General features: G+C 35.6%; 1 protein-coding gene across 3 annotated transcripts in view; it reads right to left on the bottom strand.

Annotated features, from left to right (window-relative positions):
- Positions 1-10,029: 10,029 nt before the first annotated feature.
- LOC116173137 (zinc finger homeobox protein 3-like) overlaps positions 10,030-27,217 on the bottom strand; it is a 47,266-nt gene continuing 30,078 nt past the window's right edge. For 2 of the 3 annotated variants that reach the window (XM_031490425.1, XM_031490423.1), the window contains one exon: positions 10,030-13,367. In XM_031490425.1, the coding sequence (XP_031346285.1) occupies positions 12,736-13,367 (632 nt within the window). In that variant the 3' untranslated portion in view covers positions 10,030-12,735. Of the gene's footprint in view, positions 13,368-20,166; positions 20,223-27,217 lie in introns of all 3 variants that reach the window. The other variant, XM_031490426.1, reaches the window with a different exon arrangement.

Raw genomic sequence — 27,217 nt, 5'->3', positions numbered from 1 at the left:
AAGTTTAGGTCGGATGTGGTAAATTTCAATTATCTTGCAAGTAATTAGTGCTAAAAACTGTCTTTGAAAGTTATACTCTCGATTACTGTTATGTCGTGTAATTAAAAGTAAATCAGTCAGGCTTCGCTTAATTATGATTAATTTCTATGCTCAGCTTCCAAATTTAAGAAACGCTCGCTTTTTAGATGCAGGTAATTCGGTAGTTTTCATCTCGCGCATAAATTACTTTGTTAGGGAACACGCAGACCTCGCCGAATTCTGAGGTCCGGTGTAGCTCATGAATTTTCGCAATCCTTAAAAAAAGAATTTCTTTATAAGGGGAGGGAGCGATGTATATGTGGTATTTATAGGGTGAGACAATCGCGGTTGGTTCATATTCTACTTTGTGACCACCACATCCCTTTTAAAGGTTGTCTGCAGCTTGGAATATTCTGCTGAACTTGCCAATGCCTTCTCCTGCCCAAGTTGACCACTCTCACAAAATTGGTACAATCTATTTCCATTTGACACTATCCGGGTCGCACAATGGATTTGAATAAACACGCAATTAATTGATTGACAATGGCAAAAATTTATTTAGAAATACATGAAAAAAATTAAAACAAAATCGTTGAAACACAGAAAAGCTTATGAAAATAGTTTGGACATATTGTCCCGCACACAGGTGGTCGACAATTAAAATAAGAATTCTGAAATCACGAAGGGGTTCAAATAGTCAAATAAAGATCAACTTGAATGAATTTGCTTTTTTCTTTCACCACACATGTTTTACTTGCTCATTACAATTTCCATTTCATTTTCTCTTCATCCCTGAATAATTCTGTGGTCGTGTATATTAATTTGTATGCGTTCCTAGTGATCATCTCAGTATCTTGAGTGTGTCCGATTTTTATAGTTTAGTTTTCTTCATTCTAATGTTTTCTTTTTGACTGTCCTTGCTAATGATTTAATTTTCTTTTGCTACATTTGATAAACCATTTTTACCGAAGTGCAGTTTCTGTGTAATAATGTAATGAAAGAGAAGGCATGCACTATAAAGAAGTACAATTTACAAGGAATTGCTCTTAGATATTAAACATTTTGATACTTTAGCGACCGGAGTTTTAAAATATACTTAAAAAGTTATTATTGAAAAGTTTCCTTTTTTTGCTACTTTTCCCTTAACAAGTTCTCCTTTGAAAACGTATTAAGATATTTACAAATAAACATTTTTCGAGCATAGGCAGTATCTCAAATACACGTCTAAGTGGTATATTGGATTTTTAGTAAAGCCTCCACAATCGATCAAAGAAGAAGTTGCCTCGGATCAATTAGGAAACGAACAGTTTTGTCCCAAAAATGAAACCTTTAAATTTTTATTAATCACAGATCAGATGAGTTTTCACTGCTTGTGGATCCATTAAATATCACATTAAAGAAACTGAAAAATTTGATGGATCAGAAGAGATACAATCAATACACGCAACTTGTTTGGATAAATATACGAGTAAATCTACCATGAGATAGGATATGTGGCAAAATGAAGCAATCGAAATTGGACTCCCTCGATTTATTTACAAAATTTGAGGACAATGTAAGTATCCACCCTCCTATCACCCGGAGTTATGGCTTACATGCAGTTGTTTGGTCGCCTCTTACGACACGCAGTGCTCTCTGCGGTAAGGGTATTCTTTCCCGCCCCCACACGGGTAAAGCTCAACTCAGTTAACAGTTTTTCGCGTTAACTAAATACATGAGTGGTAGGTACAAATAAATCTTTCCAAGAAAGTAAGGAATCGTTTTTATGTAACAGTTCCGTAGTATTTAGCAGCAAATCGTCCAGTGATTATTAAGAATATTTACTAATTCAAATGTCGGAATCGTGCTCCCTTCACGGATAATTTGTTGATGAAAGTGCGATAATATGCTATGGGAATAAAGAAACGGCGACAATATTGATAGATTTTACGTCTTACTTCGACTAACTTTCACGAAGTGATAGTTTTAAGAGTATCGCACCTATAATGCACGTAATCCGTAATTCTATTTACACGCCAGAGGTAGGTATATGATTATTAGCACCACATTCCAGCGGTATTCGTATAATAGCCACGTAGTTATAACCTCTTCAGAATTCTTTACTATTTACGAAGCTTATCGACGATATCTCTGTGCAATTATGTTTGTTTTGTCTTTTTGAGATCATATGGGAATCGTTACTATCGCAGATTTGGAGAAGGAGAAGTAAGTGCAAAAATTGCTCCCAAAACATGCATTCTTGTATGTCATATTTAGGTAAATTCTCCATGCTACTGAGAAAACTTGGAAAAAGCACATTTTTAACGAAATTTAGAGTATAGTTTGCAATATTCGTGTTTATTTAAGGGGGTGTCTCCTTTATAGTACACAAATATTTTTGCACCTTTGATTATGTTGAAAGCGCCTATATGCAACTCTTGTACTGTGCATACAAATACCAATCGCTATTTTGGAATTACGAAGTTTTCAACCACATTCAGAACCATATTAGAATTATAGATTCATGTATTTCTAAAGGTAGTAACTTTTGCCGTACATCGAATACTCCCCTAACGATTTGGCGATTACGATTTTTTTTGGGACATTCTATCGCACTTTTTAACTGAATATTTATTTGGAGGAGTGTAAATTTTCTATTACTTCAAATATTTTTTTATACAAGGTGTAGCATCTAAGACTTCTCGGATCATAATCCCCTTACCATAAAAGATACCGAAAAGGAGTGTTAAATAAAATTCCATTTAACTATGCACACGAGCCGAGCATCTTAAAATTTTCAAAAGTAATTTAAAAGAAAATTTTAGCCAGTTTTAATATGTAACTGAATATAATAAATTTCAGTTAATTGTAACACAGTTTTAGATTCTAGTTTTACAAATTTTCAAGGCTGAAGAACGAATTAATATCCAAAATAGTAAACCAAAATATTCAGTTTTGATCTTATTACGTATCTTAATCAACCTAATAGTCTAAGAGCTAGTAGCATAATTTTTTAAACAATTTTATTATTGTTTATATTTGGATATGCTAATAACACTTTTGAGCGTCTGAAAATTCATTGTGTTAAACCCAAAATTTTCATAGGTTAGATTGGGCTACTAGTTCAAAAGTTACAGCCCTTTGAATTTTCTTACGAAATTTGGTTCTAGTCTATAACTTTGGATTGAGAAGTCTGATCGAAAAAGTACGAATTGTTTTGGATTCTACGCACCAAAATTAATAAGTAAAAGTGTTTTCTCGAGAAATTTTGGTGCAGTCGATTTTTGGAAAAAAAGGAAGGTTATAACCTGCCTTTTTTTGAGGCCCGAAGAAAAATTATCTCAGATCGACCGGGAAACAAAATTTTCTTGTACAACGTGGCCTGTAGAATCCATAATTTCAAACAGTTCCAAGATTGGGCTACTAGTTCAAAAGTTACAGCCCTTTGAATTTTCTTACGAAATTTGGTTCTAGTCTATAACTTTGGATTGAGAAGTCTGATCGAAAAAGTACGAATTGTTTTGGATTCTACGCACCAAAATTAATAAGAAAAAGTGTTTTCTCGAGAAATTTTGGTGCAGTCGATTTTTGGAAAAAAAGGAAGGTTATAACCTGCCTTTTTTTGAGGCCCGAAGAAAAAATTGTCTCAGATCGACCCGGAAAAAAATTTTCTTATAGAACGTGACCTGTAGAATCCATAATTTCAAACAGTTCCAAGATTGGGGTCCTAGTTCAAAAGTTACAGCCCTTTGAATTTTCTTACGAAATTGGTTTCTAGCCTGGTTTCTAGTCTATAACTTTTGATCGAGAAGTCTGATCGTAAAAGTACGAATTGTTTTGGATTCTACGCACCAAAATTAATAAGAAAAATTGTTTTCCCGAGAAATTTTGGTGCAGTCGATTTTTGGAAAAAAAGGAAGGTTAAACACTGCCTTTTTTTTGGCCCGAAAAAAAGATTGTCTCAGATCGACCCGGAAAGAAAATTTCTTATAGAACGTGGCCTGTAGAATCCATAATTTCAAATAGTTCCAAGATTGGGCTACTAGTTCAAAAGTTACAGCCCTTTGAATTTTCTTACGAAATTGGTTTCTAGTCTATAACTTTTTGATTGAGAAGTTTGATCGAAAAAGTACGAATTGTTTTAGTATTTAGTATTTATTTATTGTTCTTGTTTTTACAAAATAAATTTGTTTACAATTGTCAAGGCCTAATGTCTATATGTATAAAACAGTACAGATAGAAAAACAAACAAACAAGTTAAATAAACAGACAAACAAACACCTAGACGTGTATAATTTACTCCAGAAAATCGGCCGAAGGCCAACGATAGCTTACGAATTCATTTATTGAGTAAAAACTTTTCTCAGTAGAAACTTTTTCAAATTGTGTTTAAAAATCGTGTATGGGAGCTTTGTTATGTCTGTAGGCAGTTTATTTAAAAAGCAGGGACTATAATAATTTGCTCCGTATCTGCAACGTTGCAACCTGAGGTACTGACTCCTCACGAGATTACCACCCCTGGTGCTATATCCATGTATTTGGTTTTGAAATGTGTAAGAATCTCTTTGTTGTTTAGCGTGTAACAAACACACGTATATATTTATATAAACAAGGCAACGTAAGTATTTCCATAGTGTTAAACTGTGTTCTTACATCATTTCTATATGGAGTTCCTGTCATTACGCGCAGAGCCCGGCGCTGAAGACCAAACAATCTTCTTGAGTGAGAGGAATGACCCCAACAGAAGATGGAATAATTAATGAGCGGATGAATTAATCCATGATACGCTGAAGTAATCGTTTCTGAAGTTACCTGACTGTACAATCGTCGCAATACATATATGTTCTGACTAATCTTGCCGGACACATGGTCGATATGCAAACCCCAGTTTAACTTCGGATCTAAATATACCCCGAGGAATTTCACATAATCTGGATTATCCCAGTTTAGAGTTTTATTTGAGAATTCAACCGTTTTTGTTTTCTCCACATTCATGCATAACTGGTTTGCGGTAAACCAATCTGAGATTTTCTTTGTCGATTTCTGTATGATTTTGGATGTGTCCGCGCTGCCACCACTCCATTTTGATACTGTGGTATCGTCAGCAAATAGGGTCAGATGGGCATCAGGCACGGCATTGCTTATGTCATTTATATATATAAGGAACAGAAACGGCCCTAAAATTGAACCTTGCGGTACCCCTCGTGTCACGTTTTTAAAACTGGATGTTGAACCCCCCACATATGTGCACTGCTTTCTACCATGCAAATACGATCGAATAAGTTTTGCACTAAGAGCATCAAAACCGTAGTGAATAAGCTTATTTACAAGAATTTCGTAGGTGACGCAGTCAAAAGCTTTTTGAAGATCACAAAAAATTGAAACGGTGCTTAAATTTGCTTCGAACCCTTCCACAATCATTTCAATTAAATTACTGATGGCCAACGAGGTAGACATTCCTGCTCTAAATCCGAATTGGTTAGTATTGAAAAGTTTATTTTTTTCAAAATACATACAAATCTGATTTTTTAGTACAGTTTCCACCACTTTCGAGAGAGTAGGAAGAATGAAGATGGGTCGAAATTTGTTTAGTTCTATCGCTTGAACACATTTTGGAATTGGTATAACTTTTGACAGTTTTAAAATGTCAGGAAAACATCCGGTTCGTATGATTTCATTTGTTAACTTGGTTAATGGGCCTATAATAACGTCTGTTACCGATTTCATTACTGCAGTGGTGATACCAAAGACATCTGAAGTGTATTTAACTTTTATGCTTCTAAGAGCATCTCTTATAGCATTTTGACTCACCTCTACAAATCCAAAGGTTTGATCAACGGTAGCTGTGCCAAGGTACTTTGTAAATAACAAGTTACTGCTGATGGTATAGATTTATTTACAATCTCTGTAACAATGTTAATAAAGAAATCATTAAATTGTTCTGCGGTAGCATTATGCATCTGATCAGATTTAATGGCCGCGAAAATTATTTCGAAAACTGTTTACAATTTTCCAGCACGCTTTGCTTTTATTTTTATTCTGTTTTGGATTCTACGCACCAAAATTAATAAGAAAAAGTGTTTTCCCGAGAAATTTTGGTTCGGTCGATTTTTGGAAAAAAAGGAAGGTTAAACACTGCCTTTTTTTGACCCGAAAAGAAATTGTCTCAGATCGACCCGGAAAGAAAAAGTGTTTTCTCGAGAAATTTTGGTGTAGGTGATTTTTGGTATAAAAGGAAGTAAGTATTCAAATACTAAGCGAAGTGTTCGAATACATCTCAAAGTATTCAAATACCTTGCGAAGTATTCGAATACTTCACGAAGTATCCAAATACTTTGCGAAGTGTTCGAATACTAAATATTTGTGAAAGTATTTGAGTTACAAATACAAATACTGCTTCCATAAAAGTATTTAATTACAAAGTATTTGAATACTTTAAAGGATTTGAATACTAAAAAGTATTCACAAAATTGAATACTGCCCAGCTCTGCCTTAATTTCGGGAAATCAAAATTTGTTCACTCGCTTAAGAGGTACGAGGGAAAATCGAAAAATTTGTCAATTTCAGAATGACTCTATATTTTCTTAGTTACAAAAAGTACAGAAAAATGTTTTTTGTACTCCGATGGACTAAATCAACGTGTTTTGTCACTCATTTAAGGTTCGTTTAGAAATTTTACAATAAAACTGAAGAAAAAGTAATTAAACATTTTTAAAATGAGAAGTTGAAACACTTTTTGTGCGAAAAATACACCAAAAAAAGAACAAAATCAAAGGCTACTATAATTCATAATTATTGACTTACTTCGTGATCGTATATGGTCTTTACTTTAGTTACAATAATATTTATCTCAAATATCAGCCGTGCTTCGTAGTTACATGTCACAGTGAAAATGTCACGTTACACCTGCTCTCTTTATTTTATATGCATAGAATGTAACTTGCAGTTTGTCGACAATTTAATTTGGTTTTTTTTTTTTAAATATGAATTTAATTATTTTGTTGTTGTTTAGTTATGTTAAGATTTTGAGTTTTTTGTTGTGTTTCTTTCTTTTTCTTTTTTTTTTCTTATTACATTAAATCATTGCGCGTTAACTATTATGTATTGTCCTGTAATTGGAAGGTCTGTTCTGTTGGGCAATAAATCTCTATTATTATTATTATTATTATTATTACAGTCAGCACAACGTCCCCTACAATCTCCACTGCCACAAACGTGGATTTTATATTTTAAAATTACACACACATAATGTGTAACAATCTCATCCCTTAGAGTGAGAGTGGAAACCCCTAAATTTTGAAATAAGAGGTAAAGGCTTGTGATATATCATTTGAAACGTCTTTAAATTCTCTATTCAACCACATCAGATCAATTATTCCCAAATAGAAATGATCTGTTAGATGTGGCTGCAGAATACGCGGTCTTGGTGAGAAACTACTTGGATATAGTTTTCCCAGAAAGGTTGATTGGGCGTAGAGGATCAGCCGAGTGGCTACCCAGGTCGCCAGGCCTTCACTCTTGATTTCAATGTTTCACCTAGACCGCATAGTGTGGTGGGGAACCACCGTGCTGCAGACAAAAATAATTTCTATTTGGGAACAACCGATTTAATTATTGGTATAGTAGTAAAGAGAATTAAAAGCCCTTTCAAAGGATGTATATCACAAACCCTGTCTTCGTATTTAAAAATTTAGGGATTGCCACACTCATTCTAAGGGTATTAAATTGAGGGATGAAATTTTTACACATTATGATGTCAACATGTAATTGTCTTATATCATCGAACGTATACGAGATACAAACAAAGTTTGATACAGAAGCTTAATTTAGAATTGATGTCAAATAAAATTCAATGGCTACTTTTGAGGAACATTTCCCAACTTCCTGAAGTTAAATAGGCGCCATATTGGATTTTTAAGTTACTTTTCAACGATCCATTATAGCATAAAATTGATACCAGTTATATCAACGGTTTTTGTATTTTAATCAAGTAGCCTCGATGAATTAAAGAAACAAAACAAAACCTAGTCGACGCAACCTCGGACGCAACAAAACAAAACAATGAAAATAATTGCAAGTCTCATTTTATTGTAACAAAAAATTCTAATGTATTTCTTTCTTTCTGTTTTGTTGTTCTTTGGAAAAATAAACTCACTAAAATTGGAACAAAATGAATATAAAATTTTAGCGTGACGATGGCCTGCATATCTTAATATCGTTAACTTCACAGACCTCGCGGATCTAGCGATAAGATTATCTATACTTTTCTTTCTTTTAGTATTAACGTTCTTTAAAATCCATAGGTTGTTTTTAAGATCGATTGCAAAATTAATATTTCTGAAAGCTATATTTCGAAGAAATTAAGGCTACTAACTACTTGCTTTAGTTAAGTATTAAGAGATACAGTGGATAAACTATCCAAAAAGATAGCAGACTTGCTTCAAAAATTAAAAGAAAGTTGATGTTTTAGATCCAGAAGTAAGAAACATTTGATTATATTAAGGGGTAAAGTGGAGAAACTACCAAAAAATATACCATCAAAGAGTAAAAATCAACGTAGATCGTTTTATAGAATGAAGTCTAAATGTTGTTTAAGTTTAAATGTAGCCCTCCTAAGAAGCACTATCATTTAGCTATATTTCGTTTGTTTACGTTGGAGATGCGAACAATAAGTTGAAATTAGGGTTGTCTCGACCCTATAATAATACTAAATCAGACTTACGTTTAATTTCAAATTAATAAAATACGCTTCGTGACTTGGGAAATTTCTAAGGAGTGTGTAGTTGGATACGTGCATATTATTAATTCCAAAATATCTACACGTATCAACCCTTAATAGAATTAAAATCAATATACAGAATCCCTATTCTTGAAAAGAATATCTACCCCTAATTTTTTTTAAATAATTGTAAAGTTTTCAACCTGGTTTTCAACCAGCCACTAGAGACGTGTGGAGTATAATTATTTAAATGCCGCACTGAATCGACACGAGTCAATCTTTAGTGTCACTGATATTTGTACAAAAACGCTTTAATTCTTGAGAAAAAAATTAGAAAATCTGATTAATAAAATCGGCCAAATTTAACGTATGTGGATATGAATCAAACCCATCAATATCAATAAGCTTGCGTGTTACAGCGCGGGTTCAGTACCAAGTCGGGGTGATTACTTGATATTGAATCTACACGGTTCAATCTTCAAATAGTGCCAAGAGTATTTATACAAATCCGCTTTAGTTCTTTTGAAAAAAGTTTCGATTGTTTGAATAGGGCAAATTTAAATTAGGGGTATATTGGCATTGGTTACATACACATTTAATCTACGCAAATCAACCCTGGAATGACGTTAACAGGCAGGTTTAATTTTTTTGAAAAAAAGCTACGAAAAGATCAATTTTTCACTAACAATGAATCTATCACTTAAAAGGAATCAATAAATTTTATTCACCCACGCTGCATTTTTTGTGTAATTATTAATGATTTGGAATAAGGTTTCGTCTAAATGACAATGACTAATTTCGGGCGTAATTTGCATCCGTTGGTCGCGATAAATCGATGATGCTGAACAAAGAAAATTTACAAAGGATAATAACAGAGAAATAGATCCATTACGGTCTTTATTATATACAAAAGTGAAAATGCTCTATAATTATACATAACGGCTAACGTTACCTGTCAATATTCTTACCAATGGTACATACGAAAGGAACGTTGGGAGCATTTAAATTTTCAAATTTTTGTTTCGGTAAAATTTTTTGAAAATATTAAATTCGAGCTTTGCGCAGTTGAAAATGAAATACCTACCTATGGTTCAATTCTTTCGGATTTTGTAGATTTCCACGTGCGTCTTCGAGAGGGTGGAAATCCCTAAGGCACACCTACCTACCTATATGAAAAATCTGGATTTCGGCGCCGACTGCAATTCCTGATAACAAATACCTAAATATATTTCTACCTTCACATGCGTCGCTATCGACGAATGCCAGCGAAATGAACATTATCCCCCAAATTTTATAGGCGAATAAAACACAACTTTATGATAAACTATGTAGTTTATTTGACTTTCATATACACTCACAAATTGAGAGGCGGCTCAAGCCGTAGGATACAAACATTTACCTATTAAATATTATTATTAATATTCATGATTTTAATTGTCCTGCAAATGAAACCAAACGTTCTTTTTTTGTGCAAAATAAAAACTGATTTTCCTTTATAAAGAACAGTCCATTATTAAATCTAAATTTAGCAAACAGTTCGTATACAAAATAAAGCATTTTTTTAACAATGAAACTGAAAGAATTCCTTTTCACGAGATTGGCTGAACATATCTCTCACACATACACAGTCATTAAATTATCTTAGCTATTTATATGTACATCACATAACGAAAAATAAATTATCTTAATTGTTTTTCAATTAATATTATGCAAACTTAACCTAAATCACTGTTTCAAGTCTTAGCGCAGCGTAAATTAAATATTAGCTTTCGCTACAAAAAGCTTTTTTGTTCTCTAAAAAATAATTTATACAACTTAAAGCTAAAAATTACAAAAACTAAGGCGCGAATTGAAATATTATTTACAAAGATGCAAACCAAACTACTGCATAATTGAGATATGTTCCTCTTACAAATAAAAATATATACTGGCTTTATACATACACGTCGTTTGCCGGCAACGTAACAACATTTATACAAAATTAACAGGATAACAACAAATTAACACAATAGCCGACAAATAGGGTGTAGGATAAACTGCACGCAGAACTTAACAAAACTCAAAAAAACGGTGCTGGGTCCGAAACGGCACAAAAACGTAAAAATAAACCAGTAAAACAAAATCCAAAAGAAATAAAACATGCGGGAATAGATAACAGGAGAGGAGAAAGTGGGATGCATCTTTGTAAACCAAAGCGTGAAGATAATGCATGAGAGAATGACTCACCAACCGATCACAATGTTTTTTCTTGCAATACTCTCGTATCACAATTGTTAAAAAATCAGCCTATACAGGATGTTACAAATGTTAGTGATAGGGTCAACACAAACACAGAGAGTATTCTAGAGAGCTCGAATGGCAAAAATTTGTATTTTTTGTATAAAAAGTAAGTGTTTTTTATTTAAATTTTTATCATCAATAAATTTGCGATATGAAAGATATTAGGAACCACGTTACGGACACACAAAGTCCTCAATATACGAAAAAATCAATTTTTGCAAATATTACACACCGACTGCCCTAAATATAGTTGCAATAATTAATAATATAATAATATGAATAGTAATAATAATCGTGTTATACGTCAGAAGGTGGTAGCTCGTTTAAGACTCCACGTGTCACATTCACTTAGCATTGCTAGTTGCGAGGTATACCGGGGTGGCGAAAGCGGTGCCGCCGGATGATGAGGTAAAGGGATGGATTTTTTCTCCAAGTAAAAGCTCACCCGCTTAGAAAAGAACGTAATTGAAAGCTCGGTGTCAGGCGTTAGAAGTCGATATGTGGGGGTGTTTTTCTTTATATATGTATATATAATAGCAAGCACCGCTTCACCGGCACCGGATTCGCGCTATATCAACAATCACACTTAGTTCCAAATAAACTCACTAAAATGCGAGGCAGGTCATACCGAGGTATTTCCCAGTTTTGAGTTCTTTTGGATACGTAAACCTAGATTATATTTAAAATTTTAAATATAATTTCTACTACTATATATACGTACAATGCCGGTGAAAACCAACGTTTAAAACATAACTATATTATTATTACTTAAACACCATATAAGTAATCGATTATTAGCAATTAGTAGGAACCAATTTTCATTTTTGCTGGCATGAAAGTACCAGATTTGTGGGATGACGGGTGATCCATGAAGCGAACGTGGGGGTGCGGCCCCGCGTACCTTACCAGCTGATATACATATACATATATATGATAAATACAGCATTTGTCTTATTATTAACTTTCAATAATGTGTCAATAATAATAAAAGATTTTTTGTAATAATTTATAGTAATAATAATCAATAAAAAAAGTTGCCCACGCCCGATTATGCGAGTAGCTGTTGAGGAACTGTCGGACGTGGACGATAGGAACTTGTTTTACTGGGCTGCCGTGAGATGGCCCGGGCCCAGCCCCGGGCCCGGCTGCGGCTTTTTTTTGGACCCTCACTAGAGTGCCGCATGCAGTACATCAACTACATCTCGATAGGAACATTTTGTTTATGTCGTAGTTTGTTAGACCGGCACGCGCCGGTTTAGAAAAAATCGTTTATGAGGAACTCTTGCGTCTACCCTACCTATCTATCTATGTACACTTTACTCCGGCCAACAGTATATTCTTTTTTGTATTTATATACTTAGGCGACATTTGAAACACTCATTGTCGTAGTAACTATACGTTGCAATAGGAATCATCGGACCTACTCGACTATACAACATTTATACAACTACACTGACACATCTACGATATAACGTTTAAAAATATAGATCAGCTGTAAATATAAAGTATTATTTAAATTGCTTATTAAGTTTAAAACTGGTAGTTGGAGTTCGTATTTCATTGTTCTAGTAGAACGCCATGTTTCGGCTCGAGTTCCTATGCGAAACGGCCGCTTCCGATCACCCACGGTAGGAACTGTACGTATGATTGTAAGAAATAAGGTTATCGTGGGTAGTCGAACGCGACCGGGGTTTTACATGAATTTAACAACGTCATAATATCGGGAACGTGGAGGTGGCTCAGTGCCCGGCACTCGTCAATGGCTGCGCAACGTCTCCGGGTGACAAAAAACGTCGCTTTGTTGGATCGGGCGGCTGACAAAACGTATTAGAGTCCAACACGCGACCACCGTCCGGACGTGCCTCCTGCGCCGCCCTCGCGGCAAGCAGCGTTATTTGATTCACCACGTCCTCCATCTCGTGACTCAGCGGCGATTCCGACGGTGGCGGTAGCGACGACGAACTCACCTTTGCCGTTTTCATGTGTATCTCGCTCTCGCAGTGCCTTCGGAAATCTTGAAATGACTTAAAGCGTTCAACGCCCAAGCAATATTTGCACTCGTAACCGAACTGCACTATCCGAAAAGCACCACGACTCTCTAGGCAACCACTGAAGCACTGCCTCTGATGTATGAGTAAGGGCGACTCGCCCGGAAACGCGACCCGACACTTTTTACACACGAAACACACCTCGACGTCAATTTCGCGACCGGGAAACTCCGCCAGTCGCGGGTTCGCGATCACCTCGGGCATCCGTACCGTTGTCACGCCAGGATCAGAATTTCCGGCCGCCACCTGCTCTAACACTGAAGCCGGAAGTGGCAGAAATGATGGTCCTGCGCCCGTATCTAGAAGTAGTCCTCCAGTTCCTCCTGAAAAAATTCCAAAATTGCAATTACTTACAAACACATATTGGATATTTCGCTATTACTAATCAGTGTCAAAATATCACTACGTTCACATACGGGGTACGCATATTTTATTGAAGACGAACTTCTTCATGAAAAAAGTAAAAAATTAAGATGTATAACACTTTCTGAGTATTCTTCAGTTCTTAAAAGTTAAAAATAATAGTCAGTTGGAGAAAGGATGTACTGGTTTTGAGTTTTGAGTACATTGTAACTAAATTTTCCGCCTTGAAGTTGATACTCGAAGTTATCACCACACCGTATATTTGTGGAGTCGACCAGCTTTGCTGAACACCCGGTATCTAGAAGCGTGTTAAGTTGGGCGCTTCGTTAGTAAGGACCGCCGAATTTGGAGATTTCATTCCGACTATTTACATAAGTATAATTAACATCGGCATATTTTTCCGATGTCGGGGAAAGGCGTAACTAATTAAAAACAGTTTTAATTTGTTTGAACGTAAGAATATTCTGGTAGAGATACTTCTCAATACGCCACTCGACACAGCCCTTTCAGGGGGAATAAAATTTTACGCTGAACGGCACATTAGTATTTTTCTTTCATTTCGTTGTCTGTGAACGCACTTGCCAATATAGGAGTAACAGAAAAGTGGCGAAATAACAGTGGACGAATTATTAGAAGTGATAAATAAATTAAAAAATGGTAAAAAGGGAATGACACAATTACTAAAGAAATGGTTAAATGTATGGGAGAAAGCGGAAATTACTTACTTTTAGAAATGTTTAAAAAAAAGTTTGGAAGGTGGAAAACCCTCTGACGGACTGGGAAATTGGAGTAATCCTACCAATCTTTAAGAAAGGAGATGCGATGGTGTGTAGTAAATACAGAAGAATTGCTTTATTGAGCACCCCAATGAAGATGTTTGAAGATCACGTGTTTACAATCAAAGTAATCATCAGTAGAATGAGGACTAGATCACAAACCAAATCTATTTAGCGTTTAGGGATATGGAGAAAGCGTTCGATCGGGTGGCAAGAAATAGAATTTGCGAAGAGAAAAATGTGAATAATAAATTAAGTAAGAGTAGTAAGATGCATGTACCGAAATACCCGAAATAAAGTGATCAGTAAGAAATAAAACTCCACACAAACGAAGGAGTCGGGCAAGGAGGAAAGAGTTATTTTTTATATTCATAGACCAACTAATGAGAAGTGACAAACTAAGAACAAAATCACTAGATGTAGGATATAGAAACCTAGAAAAGGTAGAAATTTCGGAATCTCTAAGATGAACGATCACAAAAATGAAGCGTTTCCGGAAACCGAAACCATAAATTTTTACAATGGAATGCTAGATTTTTCGCAAGTGAGCAAGAAGTTTCCAGTGTAGTTAAAAACATTAGAATAATTAATGGGCATCGCCATACCGTTGAGAGATGATTAAGTAACGCATGTGGCTTAAAGTGATTTCAACGCCACGTTAGACGACATCCCACCAAGATCATTAGTCGAGTGTATGTTTAGTAATAAAAAAGGCGACTAATATAATAGTGCCATTTTTTTTCCAAAGTTCCATCGAGAGAGATATTAAATTAAAATAAATGCACTTAAGAGCGTTCACTGATTTTTATTATTGTACTGTGCATATAAGCGGCCATTCAGAAATACAAGCTGACATATTTATAATGTAATTATAGGTAACATATGTCCTTAAACGTCTACGATGATTAAAACTATTGGGTTAAAAATGTACCGAACGAGTTTATCAGCGAACCTGATTAGAATGTATTTAAAATCCATAAGTCCCTAACGGCCCCATTAAAAATGCTCCACACGTTCCGAAATAAATAAAGAACGCCATTAGAATCGTATGCAGGAGATAACATACTTGTCAATACATTAAATTGAACATTCAACGGTACGGACCAGACAAATACTAAACGGAAAGTAACGCCGTGTTTTCCACATTAAAATCGAAGGGTAATTGGAATTGAGGCAAGCCCAATGTTACTCAGCCTTGTATAAATTTGTATCGCCGTTGTGTCTTAGATTGAGTCTGATTAAAATGTAGTTAAATCGCGGCCCACTCAATCACAACAACAATTTATTTTGGTGATGCCCAAGATCATTGACTGCAGGCCAAAGAACGTTCCTTACCGTTTTTTTTATCGCCGAATAATTAATTACCGTAACCCGTTTAAAAACGGTCCAAGCAAAAGGCACGTGACAATTTGCTAGGAGACGAACCGGATGCGAGTCCGAGACCCCCACAATAAATATTTAAAGGCACGTCGCCGTCTTTGCAAAAACGGACAACCTAAGGGATGGATTCAATTGTTCTTAAATTACTTCGGCAAGACCTTTGTAAAAAGTCCAGTTAGGGCTTTTAAGTTGGCTATAAAACGAAAAATTCATACGGTCTCTCGAAAAATAAGAAAAATCGAGACTGATGGATGACTCAATTAAACTAACACGTAAACACGTGTACTACAAACGGGAGAACGTATAAAAACACAATCAACAGCCATTTGTATTTCAGCGATCGCGAAGCCAAAAATCTCGTGCCGTATAGAGCTACATTTTAATTATATCGCGGTTTGATTAAAAAATCCCGAGTCGCATAAAAAATAAATTGCCTATTTAATTGCAGTCGGCCAATTTCGGGCGTGGGGCGCCCGTTCTTAAAACAAACTTTTAGAAAGAAATTGGACGGCTGCAGTAGGCGAGCGCGAGGGCGAGGGTTTCTTAAAATTTACTTTTTCGCTCCGCGAGTTATAATAGCGAGGGGGAGGGCGGCCGCTTGGGGTGAGATATGGATTTTTGCTTCCGACGCTCAGTTTTTCTGAATTATAAAATATCTTCGTTCCAAATACGTGCGCTTTATATAAAATCATTATTGAAAAACTCCGCCGTTTTTTTTCCTCCTCGAGCTCCATAATTATCAATTCAGAATTACCTAATTAAAGTCTTTCTGAATGCGGTTTCGACTTCCCTTTTAATTATTGCTTTACTGCATCATCGAACGGGTATGGCTCATTTATTAAATTAAATGTAATATATGGAACCAGGAAAACTTAATTTAAAATAATTTATCCCAAGAAAACATTTCTCCCTTTATTCCTAGTTTCAGTGTCCCTAACCTTTGGATTTTATGATATTTTACTGTAGTTTTGGTAAAAATTTTAATGCAATTTAGGCTCATTTTCTCAGTGTTAAATAATTATTGTAATGCAAACCGCTACAATTTAATCTTTTAAGGAAGATTTTCAGTTATTCGTTGTGTGTTTCTCAGCTCCAGCACAATCAGTTTGCCTTGAATTGAAACGCAGGGGCCATTTGACTCTCTACCCCTTGGTTTTTTTAAGGTACAAATTCCCCTGCTACTTTAACGAGTTGTGCTCGATGCATATTGGATTGTACTGGTCAAATATACGAAAATAGTACAGGGTAGTTCATGCACTCAAATCCCGGGGGCCAACTTGACTTTCAGCTCCCAATGTTTTTTACACATATGGAATTAGTAATCATGACAATTAATTTCTGCTCACTGCGTATTGAATTGTGCCGTTCAAATTTTCGAAAATAGTCTTACTGTACCCAATAGCTCTTGAATTCAAACCTCGGGGGCCATTTTAACTCTCAGCCCCCATGGCACATTCCAATATGCATCAGGCACAATTGATTGCCATTACTGCCTATTCCTTATCTATAAAAAACGTGGGAGCTAGGAGTCAAATTGGCCCCTGCATTTCAATTCAAGGAAAACGGATTTTACAAATCAGCACACATTGCCCCCCCCCCTCGAGTAAGATGCTTTTCTTTGATTGATTCTAAGAAGTGTCTTTTTTTCCCTTTTTGTTTATTTAATAATTTCGGAAAGAGTGGCAAATAGAAAAAGCATAGTAGTTCTGGATTTTATTTTTATATCTTTACAGGTGGTACCTAGGAATGTTTAAATTATGCAAAAATTAAGTGAAATGTGCCATTTAAAATCAGCTTGGAAAGACTGAGAAAAAAAAACAAAAACTTAAATTCCAAGATTTTCAATCAAATATGAAATTTTGCTTTTAACTCGCTGTTCAAACGCCTAGAGAGAGCATTAAAATTACATCCCTTCGTAAATTATCTTAATATAAAACAAGATACGAACAATCACATGCGATTTTCAGTAGGGGAATTTCTTGTGTACCCCTGGAACATAATTAAAACAGCTCGCATTCGGAAACACGACTTTTAATCCGGCTAATATTCAATTGCATTGATCCTTGAACTCATAGAAATCGATTGCCTAAGTTTTGACATCGCTATCTCTTTTCGTTCTCGAGTTACACGAGGAACAGACGGACTAAACCATCAGCATCGAAAAAAAATTCCCCTAAAAAGCAGATACACTTTTGGCGGCTGTGTTAACTCTGAGCTGGTGCTTCGACGTTTCTGGTAACGGCTTTACAGCACGTTCCGCCGGTGCTGGCGTTCGAACAATTGCAATACTTAGTATGGTCAGAACCGTACCAGGACTGGAAATGGACGTTTTTAGGACTTCCAAGTTGCTAATTTACTAAGGCCCCTCAAAAAGACTTCTCTCCTTAAAAAAAATTAATTCAGACAATCTGACGATTGATATTGGTGATATTGGTCAGGCAGTGCCTTTTAACAGGGAACAAAAACCCAAAAATCCTTGCTATGGAAAATTTACAGGACCAATCGAAATATGAGAATTTTACTATTTAAGTATGAAAAGTCGCACTAGTAAGTAACCCCACCTCTCAAAGGCCGTTTTCCATATGGAGCAGTGATTCTTCCAAAGGGTACAGGAATAACTACGGCGGGAGGTTTACAAACGCTGCGAACAGTGAGCCTGAAGAAGCAGGATGGTGTAGCGGTACTTTTGGATAATGGGTAATGAAATAGCAGGGGATGTGGACCCTTTATCTCAAAGAGAATTTAATGGGAGATATCGAGACCAAGGTATTTTCACTGATTTAAACTACACTATTTACTCTATTGTACATAGCTAGGATTAAACGCCATGGAAACGCATCGTGAAATAAAGTAACACTTTCCATACGATTTTTTGCCAAAAAAGCAAAAAAAACATTTTGTGAATTTTTTATTTAACCTAACAAATGAGAAAGGGGAATAGAGAAATTTAAAGAAAGGTGTATAAATTTCTATTAGAAAGCTAAAAGCTCCACTAAACTGTACGTCGGTTTCTTGTAAATTGCGGTGGAAATGGAGAAATTCACCCTCCTTAAAGAACAATACTTGGTAGTATTTGCCCATTATTCTCCAATGGCGCAAATGGACAGGGGTTGCACTTTTTAACTCTATTGATCTTTTATTCAAATTTTGTTTTTTTTTTCCTTCTCGCTCCACAGCTTTCGTCTAACCTGTATCCATATGTTTTGTATTTAAAAACAAATACAAATGTGACCATTTTGTGTATCTGGAATTTTCCCATACAGATTATTAGGTTTGAGCATTTTCCATCGGACTTAGCTTTATTGTCGAATAAATGAGGAAAGTATATACACAAAACGCGCACTATTATTAAGGGTCTAAATAAACATTAGAAAAGACGAATAAAACACAAATCAATAACAATTTATTGAATTACCTTGTTATTATCTATAGATCCAGAAAAAATTTGATTCTTATACCGTAAGCATCTGGGCTATATTTGATCGGTAAAAGGAGGGAGAAATAAACATTAATTAAACGAGCTTTCAAAATATATGCACCTTTGGTAAGAAATTGACGTAAACATGTACCTTTATCGCGTATTTAAATTTGTTGTGGCCGTAAAATAAAATCAATATAATATTTATGTTCTTTTAGGCGACTTTGGCTTCGCATTAAAGTTTCTGCTTTTTTTCTTCATTCGTATAATGCGTTAATGGTTTAATAAAAATCAGTGTCAATTAAAACCAATAGGAATACAGGAAGACGGACATGACGTCAGGGCTAATTAGAGTGTGAAGCATCCCTAATAAAATGTAATTAGTCAGTTAATAGGGATACACTAGTTAAAATAATTACACACACAATTTACACGAATTTATTGTGGTGGAGGCGTTGTAATCTCTGCTATAATTGCTAAGCAAACTTGAAGGATAATTAACTGCAGCAATTGGGAGCAATTTTAAAGAAGTGACACTTTGTAATTAACAGATTAGGGTTAAATGCTCGTGTAAAATCAACCCTTTCGCGCAACAAGTGGCTGTAGGGGTGGAATGATGTTAATTTTACAATTAGCCGCAAGCAGCCCTCGTCGACTAATTAAAATACATTAAGTGGCGCGAAAGAGCTCGTGAAAATTCACTAAGCTTCAACGGTAATTAGTTTCAGTCGTCTGAAAACTCGGAAAGAATGGGAATTAGCGTAATTAACTACGACTTAAAATGGGATTATAAGAATTTCGCTAATGGGAGAATTATTTTTTTAAAAAACACCCGGGGAGTGAAAGAATCTTGTAATTTTCGCATGTATGCCAGCGGATCGATACTTTAAACCCGCGGGTGCGTTTAATGCGTAAGAAGCCTCATTTCTCGAGGGTGCAATACATGCGTGACTCATTTTTTCGATTCTTATTAAGAGGGGTAGAAGCAGAAATTTCTACACATAAAAAATGCAGCCCCTAGTAGATGTAATCGAAAAATTACAAAAGATAAAAAGCGGATGTTACTTTATATTTTAAGAGGGGTGGATTTTTTCCTCTCTCCTTCGCATCACTCGTTACTGACCAAAGTTATCCGACCCTGGCTTATTACTAATTAAGCGAGAATAATTAAGCTCGTTTACTGACCTTTGAAACAATAGAGGCCAGCAAGGATCCAAAGTCACATTGAGAAGGATCTTGCACTGAAATAGTTAAAACAAAAATAATAAGAATTTGCACCTTAAAAAAAAATTAATTAATAAATATGTCAGGGTCAGATAGAGATTTACACATGATTAATATTTACAAAAATCGTCGCTACTTTCGAAAACGGTGAAATCGGTGAACAGGCTCCGAACTTGTTTACACAAAGTCTTCAACCCCAATTGTTTCTTTATAAAGGAATCCAAAAATTTCGTTCGGCATCCGCTTAAAATTCACATTTAACAGAAAAAAAAACTTCATTCATTCCATTGTAAACTTATATTTCTACCTGGAAACGGTGTTACAAATTAGCCGAGGTCCTAAGCCTAAACAAATATCTTGGCTTGCACGCTGCATCCGGAGAATAGCAGAAGTTTTTGATCTGCGCGGTACGCATTTCAATGGTTCCCTTTGATAAATCGTTACTGTGCCAACTGTAAAATGTTAATAAAAACGAATTCGAAATCGCGTTTGTGTAATAGCGAGAGACAATAAAAAATAAATTATAACCAAACCTTTAAGAGGACGTTACGTTTATTTAATACTAGTTAATCATGCAACATTTAAATATAAAATGCCCCGTACAAGATGGTACAGTACCCCTCCGTTTTTCTAAATCGCCCCCTTGCCAAATAAATTCAACAACTGATTGAACTACCACTACCGGCACCCCCGTTCCACGAAAGAAACAAAAAAAACGTCATGCTATTGCGCTTCTTCTCTCAGTTTTTAATAACCTTCGTTACTTATTTCAATAACTTCGAATCACATATTATATATTTATTCGTCTGGATTTTTCGCTAAAATTGCCTTTGCCGCAAGCCGCGCGTCCCGATTTCCCAATAGATATTTATAATTCAGAACGAAAAAGGACGTTCGTCTCTATCTCCTATAAAAATGATAGAAGCTAAATAGATTTTGATATACACGGGGTATTGCGTGCTGTGCATCAATTTTATTAAAACGACGTTTTCCTTTTAATTTATTCACAAGGTACTTTATACGGGATACAATTTTCTTATATTCTTTCTTTGCTTTAATTAATTATTTGTGCATGGAAATTACCTAGCTATTTTTCAGTCATGCATTACTCATCCCCAAATCTCAACAGAGGGCGTGCAAGTTCCGAATTTGTTACAAAGATATTTGGATGGTCTACCTATACAATTACTTCATGCAGTCTTAAGAAAGGAACGCTTTGTGTTGCGGGAAAGCTACTCTACGAGGGATACAAGTGTATTGTTCGTTACGTTTTCGAGTATAGAAAAAATAGGTTTAACGGCCTATTAAAACAAGTATAAATTGTGCACAACTATTGTGCAAATAAAGCGCCCCGATGAAATTTTCGCATTGAGCTTTTGAAACCAATAATGATAAGGTATATAACTGATTTTGACGTTATTATTGATCTCATCTGAATCAACCACAGTTTCATCAATATCATTGTTAAATTTTCCTTCTGTGAGTACCCTTCTCCGACACTTGGTTATCCAGATATTCGCATTTAAACTGACGTAGCCAATAGATGTTTCATCCAGACGTCTCTCCATCAAACACTCCTTTCTGGAGGCATTCATTTTGACATCACAAATAGGCATATCTTGTACAAATATTCTGTTTTCGCTTCGCTGGTGCCCTCCTCCGACAACTCCTTTCTCTCGCTATTCATTTTGACCTCACCAATAGATATGTTACAACCAAATGTTCTAATCGCTCTTATATGAGTACTCTCTTCCGACACTCCGTTCTTGAGATATTCGTCTGGAGTTACCAATAGATGTGTGTCGTCCGCACGTGATATTTTCTCTTTGTCAGTACCCTCCTCCAATTCATTCTCGAGATATTCGCAGTTGATGTTTTCACCTCACCCATAAATATAGGTACTTCGTACAGAAGTTCCGGTCGCTTTTTGCGAGTAACCTCTTCCGACACTTCGTTCTGTTCTCCATATATTTGCACTTACAATTTTAACTCTACCATTAGATATGTTTTGTTCAGACTTTCTATTTTCTCTTTGTGAGTACCCACCTCCGACATTTCGTTCGCGAAATATTTGCACTTAAAAGTTTTGACATCAATAAATATGTCTCGCCCAGACGTCTCTTTTTGGCGTCTCGTCCGACACTCTGTTCTCGTAAGATTTAAAGGTAGCTTGGTTCTTGGTGCCTTTTGCACGGAATGAAATTTCAAAATGAAGTGCAAAAATGATGCTAAATTAACAGTGGCGCTAAAAATTGAGCTTAGGTTACGGATTAAATTGAAACCAAACGTTAATTTAAAAAAAAATCGAACAGATAATGCCGGGTTTGTACCTATAAACAATCCTAGAATAATCTTGCACAAATAACCAGCCAGTTTACCCGTTTTCGATCTCTGAGGCTGGTTATTGTGAGAGTAAGGATTTGAGAAACGTCAGATCTGGATTTGAATCCCTTTTGTGTAGGTAATGAAAATTATGGGCGCAGGGGTAAAGTATTTTTGCGACCCCCTCGATATAAATATCGACCGGTTTTTGGATTTTTGTCCCAACAATTATTTTGCGGAATTTTAGGAGAGTACAGATTTTCGTTGGGACACCGTGTATAGTCTTTTTACAAGTAAAAGGGTGCAATTACACTCGAATTCCAATTGGATAAATTTTGGTTCAAATATTAGACAGTAGAGAGACAGGTATAGGCAGAAATGAGTTCTACTATAATGTAAAAGTTGTGCTTTTTCTATGATCTCAGTGAAATTCGTCCCCGGTTCTCAGATAGGAACAAGTTTAGATTTTAGACAGTATTGCTGGTTCCAAAATTACTCAAATCGAACTCAAAAATTCCCGGTTTGACTGGATTTGTAAGTATTGGCGATATATTCTGCTCTGATCAAAAAGTTATTCTCAGCAGCAGTAGATTTTTGCACATTTGATGAGCTAAATAACTAAATTCGCCTCCTAGGGAATGTGCATTACGGTACTATCATGGAGAGAGAACTTAAATTGGGAGCGCAGCAATTTCTTTTTGAGCGAGAATTTTTCATTGGGGGACGAACGAGAGAGACAAATTCTTCTTCGGAGCGAAATTTTCAGAGCCAATTTTAGTAGAGTTTTCCGAAGTTTTCCAGTGTGAATCGTGTACATTTTACTGATATATGTAAATTTAAAGTCCATGGAAATTATGAACTTAATTTAAACGGATCCGTCCCCATAAACTATGTAATAAGGACAATATTAATTAAAATTAATGTGCGAAATTGTATTTATACGGCGATATACATATTTGTGCATCTTTTTTGGGGAATTCTTATTGCTCATTCACTAATTTAGATCTAAGCTATTCCTGTAGTAAATTTGTTATCTTCATATAGATTTCTTTGTTTTGCCGACTGAGATCGTGCAGAGTTTTCTTTAATTCCTTTCGGCGTATGAACTTCTTTTTACAAAGACGGTATTCGATCATTACTTGTGGAAGAATACACTCCATTACAGTTACTCGACAATTTTTGTCAGCCTTTTTTCGAATTTTTATTATTGCTGTACCAGATTACTGAAGTTTTCTCTTGTTATTGTGCTTTTGACACTTCGCTGACGCATTTTTGGATGTTTTACAAGTTCTAAGACCGTTTTGGGTATATCAACAACAATTACGGATTTACTTTTTGACTTTGATTAATCATTTTTTTCCGAAGAATTTGTTTATATTAGCTTGTTTACATTTTGAATTAATTAGATTGCATTTGCTGTTGAATAGAAATTTAGGTATTTGTGCATCGTAGTGTATTTTTCTTGAATTTAACGTCACGTGTGTGCTGTTATATCCGAACTGTAAGAATAATCTGTGGTCGATCAAAATTTTGCTTTTTCTCGTGTAAAGTCATTCCAATTATTAATTCTTTTTCAATATTAATTACAAGTTTTAGTATACGATTAGCCTCCGTGTCAGATGTTAGCATTGTTATTGCGCAATATTCTATGGCCCGCGCTATTCACTACTCCTCTTGTTTGTTTGCGGTGCTTTCTGTTACAGAAAAGGCTCAAAAGCTTGCGGCCCGAAGGTCAAAGGTTTGAAGGAAAAGTGTAAGACCCCACTAAATGGTTTTCTCGCTCTTTAAATGATTAATTTAAAGGTGAAAACATTTCGAAATGCCTCAAGAACATATTTTTAAAAAAAATTCGTATCTTTAAAAATACAAGAGTTGATTTAGCCCCGCTATTCCTCAGCCAGGTCTGCAATTCTGTATTTCGGTATTATTGGAGAAGTATTGGACAAGTTTTTCAGCGTGCCTCAAATACCTACCCAACAATGTCCACCAGCTTTCGGACTATTATTGGATCGGCTTCTTTGTGGGCCTGATGAGATCCCCATAGTGGACTATGACAGTTCAAATCTCCAACTCTGGCGCTGGAATCTGCTGTAATAATCCATTTATTTGCTCTTGTGTCCAACTTTGATTACGTCAGTAGAAATTGCAAATTGACAGTGCTATCGGCGCACTCACTCTTACAACAATTGTTTGTAGGTCGATAACTACTTCCTCCTTTAGCATAACCAAGCCTTAAAGGTGAGTATAAAGTATCCTTGATTCGAATTGTTTTTTAAGGATTCGTCCCAACTGTAGTTTTTGTTTCCTTTTCAAAAGAACAACACAAAGAACCCAAAAAAACTGAACAGGTAACGATTTTTGCATTTTAGTACGAGACAAATAATAAATATTCAGAAATTCAGCAATTTGAGGTCCTTCAAAGGAATCAAGAAAGTTAACCACCATTTAATAAAAAGAATAATTCAGAGCACTAATTTAGAGGTTTCTTGTATAATTAAGTTGTTTGTCTCGTACGTATACGCTAATGAGCTTCTAAAATTAAGCTCACTGTAAATATGCTAATTTGTTTTTCTCGTTCTCGAACAAAGTTGAATAATTGCAGCGGGACTTTTTTGTAACAACCCGATATGATAAGTGTTCAGGGGACAGTCGTGGGCGATTTGATGTAATAAATGCAGGAAAGTACCACGTATTATCAGAATGTATAACTTAGTTAACAACGCTATTTTAAATGACCAAACTTAACCAATAATTTAAGTCTATAAAAACTGGTATCATTGTTCTGTGGTAATAAATTTAAAGTTTTCACATTAAATCCTTTTCAATTCTGAGCTCAGCTTTTTTGTGGTCGGAGATTTAAGATGTAAAATAGAATGAGCTGTATTTCTTTATATTCAAATGAGCAAGCCGGGCTCCGGTGGTGTCTTATGTTGGGTTGCCCTTACACTCGTTCCGTCTAAATTGGAATTCGGGCGCAAAAACAAGTTGCACAATTGCGGAATTGCAAGCAAGTGCCGCTACAATTAGTCGATAGCGCTCCAACGGAAATTGCGGCGATTTTTCGCCTCCCGGCCATTAATCATTTAAAATATAATACGTAGTTAGGGGATTTTGCATGAAAAAACATTTTTTTATGTAGGGAAAATTACGGATTGCACTATTGGGAGAACTGGCAAACACCTTAACAAAAGAATGCGTACAATGAATTCCACCCTGTTAAATGTTTTGACGGAGTTTGGTCTTTATTATTAGGAGAATTTAGTGCGTCGCTACCGAATGTATCGAAATTCTATTGATTTCGCAGAGAACGAAGGCAGATGTGTTTTGGAATTAAATAAATTGATAAACGCACCCCCTTACAAACTTTCACCGTTTGCCTTCGCTTGATTACGTACGGAGATAATGTCTTTTTTTCCGCCGAGACAAGACAAAACGTGCCGACCAATTTCTCTTCATTGTCAGAATTCTAAATCCTGGATTAGGACGATCCTTACTGCCCTTGAAGCCTTGCATTAAACAATGCCATAAACCATTGTATTAGGATCAGAATTTTAAATTATATTTTATGGGTGTCGACCTCAAGTTTTGTATTTATGGAACTGCTTTTATACACAGACGTGAGGGTATAAGCGAAATTTAAAACTGCCCTTGTAATATTTCACTTCCATTTAAAAAATCACCCTTTTCCCATTCCCGACCAGTAATATAATTGTTAATGGGTGCAATTGTGCGATTCGTGAAAAAGCGTTACAAAGGCAGTGGGTCCATAATTTTTAAATGTCAGGGAAGGCGAATAAAAAACTTAATTAAAAATAACCGATTAAGAATGCGAGATATTCGAGATAAAAATATTGATAAATCGTCTGTCAAAATGGTCAAACGAATCTAGCGGCTTCATTAACATAAAGCATACCCAAAATATTTATAAGAGAATGCTGGGTGACAATCTTACCCCGTGCCTTACGCAGAAAACGGGGAGCGAAACAATGAATATTAAACAAGCTCGAAATCCATAACTTGATCGAAACAAAAAGAAACCAACTACGTCCGAAGGACAATATTCCTTATTTCGAAGCGGGCAGGTAAAAGTGGACAAAAGGTGCATTCTAAGTCCTTTGTTACTGTTATAAATTATGTGGGTGCTCTCACAGGTAAGGATTATTAAAGGAATGCGCCCGTTTCCAAGATAAATCATAACGTTGACATTCGACTACTGTATTTTTTGCAAAATTATTAAAATGCCCTTTTATAATAGAGGGCGTTTGCAATCTCAAGCGTACAGGCCCTAAGGGGGCGCACATGGAAAATAAGGAAAAACGAAAAAATACAATCTCCCTATGAAGCCAAGCATGTAATGAATTTCAGCGTCTTCTTATCCGTGCCAGCGTCACGACGTTGGGACGCCTCTCCAGCAAAGCCTCCGCTTTACTACAATATTCACCTCGCTACATTGACATATGAGATGTTCCAAATTGAAAAGATCTGGACTTTTTACTTAAAAATTTAATACTCGCAGGCATTGTGTAGGCATATCGACCACTTTCCGCGCCTGATAATTTTAATTCGGTAGCTAAATTGTTAAGACAGAGTTTTTCCACTCTGACGATGATTAAATCATTCGGTTAGTTTAACAGAACCCGCCCGGAAGCCTTGGGCTAGGCGGATTTACCATTGATATTATTGAAGCCAT

This window comes from Photinus pyralis, unplaced genomic scaffold, assembly GCF_008802855.1.
Source record: "Photinus pyralis isolate 1611_PpyrPB1 unplaced genomic scaffold, Ppyr1.3 Ppyr1.4_LG6, whole genome shotgun sequence".
NCBI classification, from domain to species: Eukaryota; Metazoa; Arthropoda; class Insecta; order Coleoptera; family Lampyridae; genus Photinus; species Photinus pyralis.
Note: the sequence above shows the minus strand (reverse complement) of the source record. Positions and strands in the feature narration are given on the sequence as shown.